The following is a 14,520-nucleotide window of genomic DNA, read 5'->3' as shown; positions in this document are numbered from 1 at the left end:
AACGATTCAAAATCAAAAATAACAAACAAATCCACGTCCCCAACATGCACCATTAAAAAACTCCCCCAAAATACACCAAATAGATCAATCCCATTATCCTCAAGACCGACTCTTCTGGCTTACAAACGTCACACTTTCCGAATCCGAATCAATAACGACAGGACGGTTTTCTTTCCCCACATCCTCCTCATCACTCGTTATCATCGTTGCGTCGTCGTCTTCGTCGCCGTCCACACTGTCATATTCCTCGTCGTCATCATCATCATCATCATCACCGGCATGATTCCCAGGGGCAGAATGGTGGCGTCCACGGCGATGCAAAATAGAGGAAGATGATGATGAAGAGGACGATGAAGTGCCCACCCCATTCGATATGGGTCTTGTCGAACGGAAGAACGGGTGATCTTCGCGAAGTGGCCATCCCTGACAGATGTATCCCATCGGGGTCTGGGAGATATCCTGGCCGGAGCGGCGGACGGACAGCCACTCATGCAGGAAGGCGAGGGTGCTTCTGGCCAGAAGAGAGCTATGCGCGGGTGTGCTGCGAGCTTCTGCGGTGCTATCTTTCCAGGACAGCATGGATGTCCAGTTGATGGACTTCATGGTGTTGAGGCTTAGGTGGTTCATGATGGGTTGGTAGTCTGCGTAGTGGAAGTAGAGACGGCCGGCTAGGAGGCCGATCTCGATCGGGAGCCATGCGGGAGGTTCCCATTTGAGGGGGAGACCAGGCAGAGCGAAGTACTTTAGGTGACTGAAGTGGAGCATTCGCTTTGTTACCGGCGCGGCGTAGAGGATGAGGTGGACGATGGGGTCGTTGTTGTTCTCGTTACTATTCGCTTCGCGGAGGATTGGGATGACAGCTTCAGCTTCTTCGGGGATGATAACGAGAGCGGTGTTTGTGCGCGGGCTCCAGAGAATCCAGTTCACAGGACGCTGGGACAATGAGTGATCAGCTGAGTCGGGTTCTGGATAGATTACGAGAGAGGACTTACTATCATGTTATCCATTTTTTCGGTGCGGTGCTTTTTGACGGTTTTGGTGAACTCCCAGGAAACGAACAAGTGGGCGAGGAAAGCTGAGCCTCTGATTTTGTATTTCCTCCCCAGCTCCGTCGATTCTAAGAATCTGGATGCCATGACGTATCCACGCTGACCCTGCAAACTTCCTGTATGGACGAAGTCTAGGATGTTTTGGTCGAGGCCTGGGAAGCTGAAAGGTTGGAAAGATGGAGGGCGCTGGACTTGTCTCTCTTCCTCAATTTCAAACGCCACTTCTCGCTCTTGCTCGACTTCTTCCAGCATCGACGTTGATATGCGGAAGATAGAATCTGCATGCCTCTGTCCTTCTGCCAATTTTTGTAGAAACCCCTTGATCTTCCAATGTACTGATCCGTCAGTAGGTATAGGGCCCTCAGTATCTCCCTCTCTAACTATCTTGGGCTGGTATAGTTCCTCGAGGGTCTGCTGTTCCGGTAGCTGTAGGACATCCAAATAATTCTTTCTATGATGAGAGTCCGTTAAGAATTTATTGTTAGTCCGAGACGCCTGCGTTCGGCGGCAGAAGTTGATCCCCTGTGCAAAGTACAGAGGCTGCAACTCTTCCAGATTGCGACAAGTCTGATCAAGAAGCCAAGTAATAACGTGCGAAGAATCAATCTGGTCATTAGGCTCTTTATCGCAAGTATCCAATATGCTCTGGTGAACTTCAGGGGGCGCAAGAAAGACAACCGACTGTGTCGTGCCCAACTGACGAAGTCGCATGGCCGCTACAAAGGTCAGCATCTTGGGATCAAGGTCTGCCTCAAGAATAGAACGAAAATCAACTCTTACCTTGAACAGTGTGGTCCTTCGTCTGATTCAATCCCAACGTCAACGCTCCCTCGGCACAAACTGGCAATTTTAAGTCCGTCCCTCGAGTATGGGCTTCGTCCAGGTAAACCAAACAGCCCTCCAGATTCTCGGCGAATGGCGTCGCCAGAAGGGGGATAGGAGCCCTTTTATTCCGGTACAAAACCCAAGGCTTTTCGTGCTCGCCAAAAAACACCGCAGCCTGTGCCTCGTTATCATGCTTCAGCCAGGTCTCAACGAACTGTCTATTATCCATCTCAAGCACGAAGGCTCCTGCGTCGATGAGAATCCGGATGTTGATGCGTGCCAGGAGACCGATCAAGTCTGTTTCACTCATCCGCTTCCCATTCCCCTTGACTGCAAGCATGTAGCGACGGTTTCGCTCTTGCAAGAGATATGTTAGAACCTCCGCGTTGGTGTGCGAAAGACCCGGTAGGTCTTGCTGTTCAATAGTGAGCGGAAGCAGTCGCCGGTTGTCGTTCGTCCCGCTGAAACCAGTAGTGAGACCAGGTCGATTTGGCCGAGGGCCCTGGGGCTGTTCTTCTTCGTCGAGTGACAGGAGGGGGATGTCCCATCCAGACGTCTGCAATTTGATGTTGAATTGCTTGGCATGAACTGGGAAGACAAAGTTGTTCAAGAAATGGTTGATCACGACGACAGTAAACCGTAGATGGCGCCATATTTCCGTAACTTGAGCGCTGTCATCCACGTTGATGATATTCCAGTGCCGCAAAGCTTCAGGTAATGTCGTGGACGCTTGCGTCCACCGATCGTACTCAGTGGCAGGATCGTCTGACTTCAAAATCCACTGTAAGCTCTGTCCAAGCTGTGCCTCTGTGAGACCTTCATAATAGAATGCTAGACAGGTGAAGAGAATCGCCACATCGGGATGGCCCCACTCAGCCTGGTCAGAAGGAACACCCTTCGCACGGAACGGAACCGCGATAGGGTCTCGTCCATGGTGAAGGCCATATTGAACGTTCCACCTCTTTTTCAGGCACAGTAATAGGATACCATGAACGAACAGTCCACGGAGAAGATAAACGACCTTCCTAGCATACAGGGTGCCTGGAAATAACTGTGCCACGCGATCAGATACAGACTTCGTGACTGCTTCTTTCGATATGAAGTCCCGAATCATCTGCTTCTCCTCGTTGGTACAGTCATGGATTGGCACAAGGAACAACCGGCCACTGCAGACATCGTCCACTAGTCTGCCTATCAGAGCGTGCTCTACATCTTTTCGCAAGAAATAAGCCATTGGAAATCCAGTCCCTGCGCGCTCGACGACATCGACGCTGTGTGGAAAATTCCGAGAAAGGTCTCGGAGGTGGTCAACCACCAAAGTTAAGATGGTCTCCACAACTTCCCATCGACGAGGATGGCCGTCAACCGACAATTGTGAGCCACTAGGGTAGATAAGCTGGATTCTAACAGCCAAGGTAAAGTCGCACTCGTCAAGGACATCCCGACACACTTCACTCATCCAGCGCGAGGTCGCCACCATCTCCGTTGCCTGGGTTATCTTGGAATCTGAGACTCCTTGTAGACCGCTAAGTCCGAATGAAAGGACATGCTCTGGAATGTCTAGAACAATGCCTGAACTGCGTAGCATGTCTTCATGCATCTGCCGATATTCCTGAAGAAGGCCAGGTGAAATCGGGGTCCTCCGGGAGAAGGGAACATGGCTGATCTCTTTTCCCACGAGACCCCCAAGTCTAGATTGGAGGATCTCCACCGTCTGCGTCAATAATGAGCGCGGGACAATGAACCTGCTCAGCATCGACCCATTGGCAAAGACGCATGCAAGCATGGCCATGATGACGGATGTTTTCCCCTGACCCATGTTCATCTGCAATGCGGTATTTGAACCGGATGAAGGGCATATCATCTCCAAGGCAACGTCGACTTGATCCTCACGGATGCATATGTTGGAGTCAATCTCCAGTAGAAGCCAGTCTGGGAAACGGATTGGCTCCCAATTGATGTGGCTGGAGCTATTCTGTTCCTGAGCTAGCTTCCTGTTGTCTTTTCTCTTCAAGGCATCGTTTATCCGAAGTAGACGCTGCAAGTCCCCGATAGCCTGCGCATACAGCACGAGCGCCTCCTTCATGTTCTGCCCGTAATTATGGCGGTGGGTAGATCGTAATTGCTCAAGGACTGCGACAGACGTAGTGCAAGGCCACAGCATTCCTTGTTGGAGCCAATGATATCTGTCGTCGTTGTGCGTGAATGAAGCGCATATTCTCTCATGGCTCTGGTTGACCATGTAGCGGGCGTCTGCTATTTCGCGGTCAAGGTTATCATACCCTCTTACGCCAGACTCTGGACCTGGTCTGATTGTTCTCAACGCCATGATGCTCTTCTTCAAGTCCTGGCTGTACAGAGATCGCACGGACGAATTTGATCCTGCCAGGCTGTCTACAACAGCTTCAAGCTCATCAATTTCTGGCGTCGGCTGCTTGTAGGATACCGTCAGGTGGTTCATATCTGCACACAACCCATCTAGTTGGAAAGAAAAAGACCGCGCTCTTTTGCTCGGCCTATTGTATAGTTCAAACTTGTATTCTCTTTGAACCAACTCAGTGCCCGAACGCGGAAGGGAATATGTGTTAGCTTTGACAGGCTCATACAACTGCGCCTCGGGCCTGGGAGGCTCGGGAGTACCAGTCTTTTTTGTCCAGCGTCTGTTGTGAACACTCTCTACTAGCTCCATATGATATTGAAATCCTGTGTTATCGTCTATCCGACGCCATTCTGGAAGAACAGCCTCTAAGGCTTTGCTTTTGTCAAGGAGGGATCCAGAATATTCATCCACGTGGGGAGATTGGCATGGCCACTGATCGATTATGAACTGCACAAAATCATCGGTTATATCACCACACGCTTTGTTGTGATCGTCTCTCTGTGATTCGGCTATTCTGAGCGCTTCTGGATCATTTCGCTTCTTCTTTGGGAGTGGGATCTCCTCGTACGGTCGACAGCATGGTCTGACGACAGCTGCCAGAGCACTAACGTCGAGTTCCTCGTCCCTTTTAAACCCGACAAAAGACTGACCACAGGGATACAATAGCGCTCTAAGTTCCTTCATCAGGAAGAAAGATATCAATGACCGAATCAAACCCATGTCAGCATCGCTGCGAAAAGCTATCAGGCCCACGAAAAACATGATGAAGCTTTCTCCTTGTGGCGGCGTACACCGACAAAAATTGACCAGCGCACCCCAACGTTCACCAATGTTGATGTTCAAGCACTCCTCTAAAGAGGACGGGAGGAATATGCTTTCATACCCTCCAATGACCGGCCACTTCTCAAGGATCCCCCCCAGGTCGTCCGGTGTGTTGATCAGCCCTGGTTTCTCATGTAACAAGGTCGCGACCTCGCGAACATTCAATAACCTTTCGGTGGCTTCCCGGACATTTCGACCCAAATAGCGCTTAGCAGGGACAGGAGAGAGATGTTTGTTTAGCTTCCCTGGACGTTCATATATGAGTCTTCGCCAATGAGCTCGTTCTTGGAGAGGATGACTTTGGGTCATTGGTGAAGGCTTCGTGCTCGACAAAGCAGGGTCAAGGTTGAAGACAGCCAATCGCCGGGATTTGTTCAAAATGCGGTTGACCATGGACAAGAACGACTCATGTTGAATTGTGGTGGTCAAGTGTGGACTCCAGGAGACAGTTTGTTGGGTTTTCAAATCCTTTGGATAGTATGATCGCCGCGGGGTCAAAGCAGTCAACGTCGCTAACAATGCCTGCCCCCCAGGTCTGAGAGGCTCCCACGGTTGACAGCCCCCAGATTGGAGACACTGCAGAGCCTCTTCTGTACCGGTACGGCCTGTGAGGGGATCAGGTAAAACGAACGACGTGTACGCGTGTAGTTGAGCCTTGGTATACAGTAACAGCGGTTCTGGCGGGCACTTCAACCGTCCTAGTACATCATCAATGATGTACCTGCCGTAGTCCCCATTATTGGCTTTACGGACAAACACGTGGACTCCTTTCTGTTCAAACTGTATGTCTCCAAGAGTAACAAGGATGCTGCGCCTTGAAGGAATTTGCGTGTCTCGTAGCACAAGCATGCTTCGCAATCCGTAAAAAGTCCCCGCATCTTGATCCGTGTCTATTTCCGAAGACAATCGTTTACATGTCAGCAGGCGTCGTCTGTTCACTCGAAAATCAAGGTCCATGCGCTTCAGCTCAACTGAGAGATTGGTATTCAGTGGCTGGAACACGGTTAGCCCTAGTGGAGATTCGAAATTGTCGAAGATATGGGCCACTTTATTGAAAAGCTGGCTATGGGGATCGACCAGGTAACTTGTCCGCCTGTACCCTACGCTCGCGCGGAGATCAATGTTCCAATCCGATGCCCTTCCTCGCCATATAACCGGCTTTCGTCTGGCTTCGATGACCTGGGTCTGCAGGTTGACCCAATGAACACAGTCGAAAACAATCGACCCAGATAGATCCAGGTTGGCTTCATGGCCAAATACATGCTGAGGTACGTATTCGAAGACAACGTCAGATCTGGCAGCTCGTATTACTAGTTGCTGTTCTCTGCGGCCAAGGTGAATCCGGTAGCCGTCTTTATTTAACCCAAGCACGTACTCCATCCCGGGCATGGTTGAGGGGAATGCGAGCAGTCGCTCAGGGCCAAACAAGAAATTCAACTCTTCGGAGTCTCTCATCTCCGGCGGCAGCTTCCCCAGCGCCTTTCCTCCAACAAGAAGGTAGCCCTGGAGCAAATGGTAGTGTACGGTTTGCGGCATCGTATTTTGGGTGGCTTTGACTTTGGCTGTAATCCAATTTTCGTGCGGCTGCGGTAAGAAAGACCACGGAGTGTACTGCCGTGGATCATCTGTAACTTCCGGCCAAATTGTGCTAATAGCAGCTTCGAGGCTCTCGGGATGTTGTTCCACCGCATGATGAAGAAGGACCTCGAAGCTGAATGTCATCTTGATATCGCGCACAAACATGTTCATCAGTTCTGTTGGCATCTCCTTGAGATCCCCCATATGCTCTTGCATAGCTAGTGTAGCCTTGACATAGGACTCCAGGCCTATTCGGTTCAATTCTTCCTCATAGTACGCATGCTGCTCAAAAGTCCTGCGACAGAGCAGCGCTGAAATAAATCCGTATCGAGCCACTCTTTTGTAACACCCACATCTTCAGTGCTATTTAACTCACTTTGTATCAGATCAAGCCATGCCAGTGTAACATTTCGGATCTTGGCAAGAAGAGTGTCTGCCTTGGCTAAAATTCTTTCGTGCCCAAGTGAGCAAACTCGCAATGTCAGTGTCAAAATGGTTTCCATATAGTAACCCTCCCGCCAGTTACTGGAGATGGCTTCAACATGCCGGTCAACCTGCTCAATCAGTCTATCGCAAAATTCCGGGTCCTTAAGAATGACATGGACAGCCCGAAGCATGTCATCTCTGAATTGGGGCCCTGCCTGGAGGACTATGTGACGGAAGAGCTCCATGGTGTCTTGAAGGCTGAAGTTCATATTAGATGAGCCGAGCTCAGCGAGAATGGACAACCATCTGCGAGTGGTGCCCGAGAAAAGACTATGATGTGCCATAAACTCGTGCACTGTCAGCGCGGGTGGGCATTTCGTGATGTCTGAAATAGTCTGGTAAGACGACGGGCCAGGCCCATCCGCTGCAAATTCAGAGGAAGAATAAAGGCCAGACAACGGGAGACCGGTTGGCAAGACTATGTGAAAATGATGGGCCAGGCTTAGTCGTTCTGGAAGATCGCGAGCCCAGATCTTGCAGACTGAGCTATAGTACCCGAGCTTCAACGGGTTAGGTAGTAGCACATCGTGAGGCTGAGCCGGCAAGCGAGTTGTCTTGTAGTGCGTATCATAGTAGGACTTTGTAGTAGATGCTAGCGAGGATCGCGGCTTTTCTCTGCGATTGAATCTTGCGAGCGGAGAATAATCGCATAGCATAATTTCTGGTTTAGATGGCGTTATTTTTACCCCGGCCATGGCAGACCGGCCCTTTGGCAGGCAAAATTTGTTGATTATCATCCAAGTAATGGTACGATATGCTGAGAACGCGCTAGGTGCATCCAGCTCAAATACGACAGACCTGCGTCGAGCTCTAGCATCCGGACTCTCAGAGGGAAGCAAGTCTTCATGGACATTGATCTTGAGGCGCCTTCGACGTCTCACATAGTAGCAATGGCTACAGCCACGGATATCGTGGGAACCGTTGTCTGCCAGTCGCTGAGTACACGAACTTGAGCTTATTTTCCGAGTTAGGTCATGCCACTCGTTATTGAGGGCTTCCAACTCAGCTTCCTTGCCGTCCCGCTGCTTTTTAGACACCGACTCAATGTCCGCTTCAAGCTCTCGCAAATATTCTGCGTCATTGGTTTCGAAATAATGATCAGCAAAGCATCCTGGTCTGGGATCAGTAAAGACGGTCATTGCAGATGGGCCAGCCAGTTCGTATCGCTCGTCGAGGTATTTTTGGATAATCCGTAGACGCTCCATGTCCCTCGGTGTTGACAGGAGGAGCACATCCAGCATTTTCGATTCAAACACTAGGCGATAGTCGTACAGGAGAGGATACGCATCAGTAGCGCACTCGTCCAGGTCAACCCATAGATCGAAGACATTCAACATGAAGGTGCCCATTTGTTCAGTGTTGCGATCATAAGAGTCGCCAACAGACTGCAGGTATGTTTCAATCTGCTTTGAGATGCTGAGGCACAGATCCTCTGCATCCTTTTGAGAGGTTGGAAACTTATGGTCAGTGAGCGCAATGATGACCTCCAGGCCTGCTATTTCAGAGTGGCGCGTAATCAAAGCTTCAAGATCCTCATTGATGTAATTCTTCAGGATCGCCGGGCCCGGAGTCGTATCATGATGCAACAGTCTGGTTCTGTTCTGGACATTGGCGAAGAGGTTCTCGAAATAAGGTCTGCTATTTGGAAGGGCCAAACGAAAGTCGGCTTCTTTCGCTCGAAACGGAAGGAGCGGTATCCTTCTCTGGGCGTTTTCTTGGAAAGAACTCCATTGTGCATTGATAGCGTGCTTAGCAGTATCAATCGCTTTCTGACAGAAAGGGGCAATATATCCATACAAATGGCAGTATCTCTCGAGATTGAAGGGTGTCAAGTTTTTTTTGCAGGTCTCCAATTTGGCTAAGCGGCGGCATAGCTTAGCTTTGAGAAGATGGCAAAGATGCGGGTTCAATTTTTCGGCAGAGTCCAGCAGCAGGCGGGCCAAAAGGAAGCACATCAAGAATTTGTAATTGATCATCCCCAACTCGGCGCCCAGTTCCAAGTAAAGAAGACGTTGCACAGTCACGCGCAAGACTAGCCAAAAAGGACATCGACGCCATGGTATCTTCGCATTTTCCCAGCAGACATCATCTTTGACACGTTTACGAAGCAACGGGGGATAATCAGGAGATCCATTCACCTCGAGAATGGTCATCAAAAATTCCGTTATGAGGGCAGGGTCCATGGTATCGCGCTCTTCTGCGATTTCAACACCGGCCTTCCGTGCCTTCGCGGCAAACTCTCCCAGGGGCTCGACACCAGCCATTGCAAGAAAGTTGGCCAGGGATTTTTGCAAATATGGGTCCTGAAACTTGGAGAGAGGAAGAGACACGGCGACGGTAGGGAAGTCCCATTCCAGGGCACCTTTTGCGGCCAGAGCCACCTCTGACGGAGGCGATGCCTCAAATGCTTCGAACTTTACGGTGTCATTCCTGTGAGAGAAAGAGAAAAAAAGGCAAAGTGATCAGAGTCATCCACCGGGAGTAAATGAGAAATGGGGGTAAGGTCTCACTCAGTTTGGCGTATAAGGATAGCAGCGTTCTGCTCCTTGAGGTACAGAAGGATTGTTTGTCCAGGCTGTAAGTTTTCAAAATCGCCCAGGATTGCCTCTTCGTCGACAGCCTCGTTCTCATCCATCACAATACCAGACTTCAAAGCCGCCGCGACGCGTCTCCATGTGGGTGCCACATCATCTGTAGATTGACTCCTGAGTTGCTGGATCGCGATAATCATGCGGAATTGAAGGTTCTTTTCCACTTCTCTGATGTCATCATCCTGACTTCCCGGTAACTTTGGAGGCAAGACGATGTGATTGAAAACGTGCTCCAAAACGGAAAATGTGGAAGCCATGGTTGGAGGAGACAGGCTTATGACCTAGACCATGCAGACGAAAGATGCCTGATACAAGAGTGTTGAAGTATGGGAGAATGGAGATGGGGGGTCAAATCCATACTATACACATAAGGATGGAGTACAAACGACAGACGTGACATGTCAAGGGGAGGCAAGAGTCTTCAAAGAAATCAGGCCAGATGGGCAGAAAGGCATGGTTTACAGTCACTGATAGAAAATTGTCTCTTTTATGTGTGAATGACCCAAGTGAAGTGAGAAATGCTTTGATTGCCAGGAGCTGCTTTCACTTGGGGCCTGGTAAACAGCCCTGGACGCAGTGAATAAAACAGTACCTAGTATAAAGACTGGTACTACGACACCTGAGTCCACATTAGCCACATAATTTGAAATACAGGGAAATTAGACTGCTTTGAAGTAGCATGCCAATTTAAGATTGAAGTACTTTGATCACTGCCATTGAAACCATAATGGCCGTATGCCATTGTTCGGCATATTCATGTTGGAAGTATGAAAGATGAAGCCGAGTGGGGGGGACAACAGCGGAGGCCGGAGAAAGACTTAGTCCATATGACCTGTCATGTCCGATAAGCCGCTTATCGCAGACGACATCGAGTGATGGACAACATTCTTATATTACCAGCAGCATGGTTTTATTTATGGAACTCTAGACTGTTGCTATGTAAATGTGTATAGCTCTGCATAACTACTAGGTAGGATCCATGCAACACTATCAAATATGACTATCCAGCAGATGAAAAAGAGACAACCTAACCAGAGGTCATCCTTCCACATCCACCAAACGATGTATTATGTACTAACTCGATCCCCAGTAACGGGTTCTGTAGAGTATACTGTACAAATATCTAGGCCAGCGAACGAACCCAGATACAAAACTTGAAGGAAACAAGAGAAGAAGAAAAAACGACTGGGAAGAGCCTCACAATAGATACAGGCAGAGACTTCATATGTACTCAAGAAAATTAAAGAAGGGGAAACAAACAGGATAAAGAGAGGGGGAAAAGAGCAGAAGAAAACGAAGAGGATATATAACTGCGCCCCGTGATTCCACCGTTGGTCAAAGCGCCATGGATAAAAGCAATTAAGGAAAGAGAAAGGAAAAGAAAGCGGAGGGAAGAGACGTCTCTCGCTCCTCTTGGATCGAGGGTAGATTATTATGTAGGTCCGAGATTGAATAAGAGATTTGGAAAAGGGACACCGGTCCCCGTCTCCGATGTCATTATGCAAGATGGCCGATGGAATGACTGAAAGGGGGATGAGACGTTCCATAGGTATGCGTTGAAGGAGAATCGTCCAGTCCGTCCGTAAACACCGTTTCAACGCGTCTGGGGCCGCGTATTCCGTGCATTGTTGATTGGGATATAGAAAGAAACGGATGGTTGTGAAGAAAGGCATGTAACCGTAAAGTCGAGATGGGAGAGGCATTATGGGAGCAAGCCGTTAGATCATGCTGGTTAAAACAGCTGTTTCACATCAATGGCCTCGACTTTCTTAGGACGCTCTCGCTCCATGTGAAACCACCAATCTCGACCACTCTTGTGGCTGTAATTCCAGGACCCAGTGCAGCTGTCTTTCTCCCAGGGCAAGGCCGACATCGATGAGGGGCTCATCGGCGTGACCGGCGTTGTCGGTGTATTAGGACTTGTGCCCATTGTCGAGCGGCTGCCGAGACTGCCCCAGCCGAACCGGGAGGCGGTTGTTGACGCTGGAGACGGGGGCTCCTCCGGAGGCGGGATGACACCACCTTTGTTGCCAAAGCAATTCACTCCGACGCCCGCCGCATATGTCAACGACTGGTTGGTCGCCAGGATTTGCTTCCATCCGAGCAGACCCCCGTCCGCCTCCTGGCCGGGGAGATCCGGGCGAAGGACGAAGCGCGGGATTGACACGCCGTTTCCACCGACCTTGCATCCGGTGCGGCCCATATAGGCGGGCATGCGCGAGTCATACACGATCAAAGGGCCCTCCGGTTCTTCCATAAACTCGAGGTCCTCCTTGGGCTGTTTCCGGGTTCGCCACTCTCCAAGTTGGTTCATTTCCATGTTCTCCAGTTCGTCGTCCGACATGGTCTCCAGGGCAACATCAGGCACGAACGAGTCCGAATGATCGTCGATGAGTACCCTCAGTCCCGTTTCCGTATCTTTCGCTGCCATGTCGATGAATGTCTGGGCGCGGATCCGTGCCGATGTCAAGTTGTTCCCTGCAGGCAGGGCCAATGGCCGGGTGTTCACGGAACCATGGGAGCTGCGCGGAAGGCTATATCGGTCGGGCTGGAGCAGGGCTTGTCCGCTGGGGATCGGCCGACAAACGCCCTGGAGCACGCCCGGGGGCTCGATATCGGACGGGGCGCGAAGGGCTTCGAGGTTGGGGAAGCCCGCCGAGAGTATACTTTGGGCAAGATGGGAATTCGGCGTGTCCACGTGCTTCGGTGGTTTGGCAAAGGGGGCCGAGTCGAACTTGGTGAGTGCGGTGCCGGGGTTAGGGCAGGCGACATCCCAGTGCAGGTACTTGAGGCTGGACGACGCGAGTATCGGTTGGAAAACGATCCCATCGGCACTCAAAGTGGGACATCGGTTTGTCTGAACAAACTTGAAGCGCTCCAAATGACGCAGAGATGACAAGATCTTGGAGATCACAAGCAACGAATCGATATCCTGTTCAATGAGGGTGAATGACTTGAGTGAACTCGACTCCGGACGCGAGGTGTACTGTGTTAAACCAGTATCTGTGACACCGGGCAGGGACTCCAGTCGAAGGGACTCCAGCGGCGGCAGGCACAATAGGGCACTATCGCCAAAGGCGTCGTCGTTGAAGTTGGAGATGCAGAGGTTTCGAAGCGAGGGGAGCAAGTTGAACATGCGAAGAAAGAGACTCGGCTCAAGCGCACTCTTCTCGTTCAGGGCGTAGAGCATCAGGGTTTCCAAGTTCGTCCAGGAAGCATGATAGTCCAGAAACTCAAACATCTGCAGCGGTCCCAAACTCCCCGGGCACGACGTGCTGCGAGGGGAGTCTTCCGACACCTCGGGGGCTTCTCCCAAGATCCAGGTATGCTCCTTCAACTTGCGCCTGGTCGATAATGCGTGCGTCAGTCGGTCGAATTCGTGGTGATACGGGATGCTCAGGCCCATCAGTCGCTCCAGGTTCGGGCAAACCATGATGACGGAGGCAACCAGATCGCGATATTCCTGCCACTGGGTGCTGTGCTTGCTCGTGGTGAACAGCAAATCCATCTGCGGGACGCGCAGCTCCAGGACGAGGTTGGCCAGCAACTTCCTTTCCCGGAGCGTGCGTCGGAGAAGCTTCAAGCGGCTTCCCCGCTTTAATTTGTATTTCTTCAACTGGGCTGGCGAATCATTCCCGACGATGTGAATCCGATTGTATCTAACGAGTGGCGTTTCAGTCAGCATGTCTTCTTCGACGCACAGTAACCCACCAACTCACAGTCGAGCGCGAACTGCCTTTTCCCAAGGTCGGCATGTCAAGGACAACGCATGCAAATCCCGCTGGAAGCACGTTACACATCCTGATTGGCATGATCCGGTGTGCAGGATTTCAAGCTGGTCTATGATGTTTTCGTATACTTCTTGGGGGACACGTTTGAAGATGGATTCGAGGATCTTATCCAAGGAGGCGGCGGAGTCGCATTGGCGATACGACGAGGTAGACGGGGTCGGAGAGTAGGCAGTGGGTGCGGTCGAGGCACTGTAGTTGGTTTTGAAGGAGGAAACGGAGGAGGATCGAGAGGAAACTGGCTGAACCGGGGCGCCAAATCCCGAGTCCTTGTAGTTCTGAGCGTATTCTGGCTGATGGGCGATTGGCGTGTAAGGAACGGCCGCGTTCTCTGGTCTACTGGCGACAGCGTTCATCGTGAACCCTTGATTCGCATTTGAGGGACATCAAGACCGGGACTCGAGCAAGCAAGGGCGGACAGAAGACGATGGCGACCTTTGATAGAGAACGAGGAAGAGAAAGGAGAGAAAAAAAGGTAATTGAGTGGAGAAAAGGACGGGCGACAGGGGGAGAATGCTGAATTGTTTGGTCGGTATGTACGGATAGAAACCCAAAAAAATAATGATATATGAAAATAAAAAAATCAAAGATAAGGAGAGAAAAGATAGGGAAAAGGTTTGATATACTCGATCCCACGGACCAAAGAGTGTTCCAGACAGGAATAAAAAGATCCAAAAAGAAAAGAATGTATGTATGTATGTATGTATGTATGTATGAATAAAACTAAATGGTTAATAGTCGAAGAAGAAAAAGGAAAGACAAGGCTATTTTAGGATTTGATTCTGGGATGAAAAACGAGGGGAACAAAGCGCGGGTTTGACTACAAGCAGGCAAGAACATGGTGAACTAGTGAGTCCAAAAGGAGCTTAACCCAGGGCTCATTCATGCAAAATCGCGTTTCGAGGGCATCCCACAGGCACGCCAACTGCTGGGTTGAGTTTAGACGAAGCGGGCTAAAGGGGATGGGACGGCATCGGACGGCCGATCCTCCCCACAAAAGG

General features: G+C 50.5%; 2 protein-coding genes across 2 annotated transcripts; both read right to left on the bottom strand.

Moving 5' to 3' along the window:
* Window positions 1-66: 66 nt before the first annotated feature.
* P168DRAFT_304492 (uncharacterized protein) lies at window positions 67-9,988 on the bottom strand (the record flags this gene model as incomplete). The annotated part of the gene is made up of 5 exons (XM_024838850.1): window positions 67-933; window positions 993-1,795; window positions 1,830-6,965; window positions 7,031-9,570; window positions 9,651-9,988. 5 exons carry the CDS (start codon window positions 9,986-9,988, stop codon window positions 100-102), a joined length of 9,651 nt encoding a protein of 3,216 aa, XP_024692766.1. The 3' UTR covers window positions 67-99.
* A 1,475-nt stretch (window positions 9,989-11,463) lies between these two features.
* On the bottom strand, window positions 11,464-13,875 carry P168DRAFT_318513 (uncharacterized protein; the record flags this gene model as incomplete). The annotated part of the gene is made up of 2 exons (XM_024840207.1): window positions 11,464-13,390; window positions 13,451-13,875. 2 exons carry the CDS (start codon window positions 13,873-13,875, stop codon window positions 11,464-11,466), a joined length of 2,352 nt encoding a protein of 783 aa, XP_024692765.1.
* Window positions 13,876-14,520: the final 645 nt, after the last annotated feature.

Source organism: Aspergillus campestris (genome assembly GCF_002847485.1).
Source record: "Aspergillus campestris IBT 28561 chromosome Unknown P168scaffold_6, whole genome shotgun sequence".
NCBI classification, from domain to species: domain Eukaryota; kingdom Fungi; phylum Ascomycota; class Eurotiomycetes; order Eurotiales; family Aspergillaceae; genus Aspergillus; species Aspergillus campestris.
The sequence above is the reverse complement of the archived record's forward strand: the minus strand, read 5'-3'. Positions and strand labels throughout refer to the sequence as shown.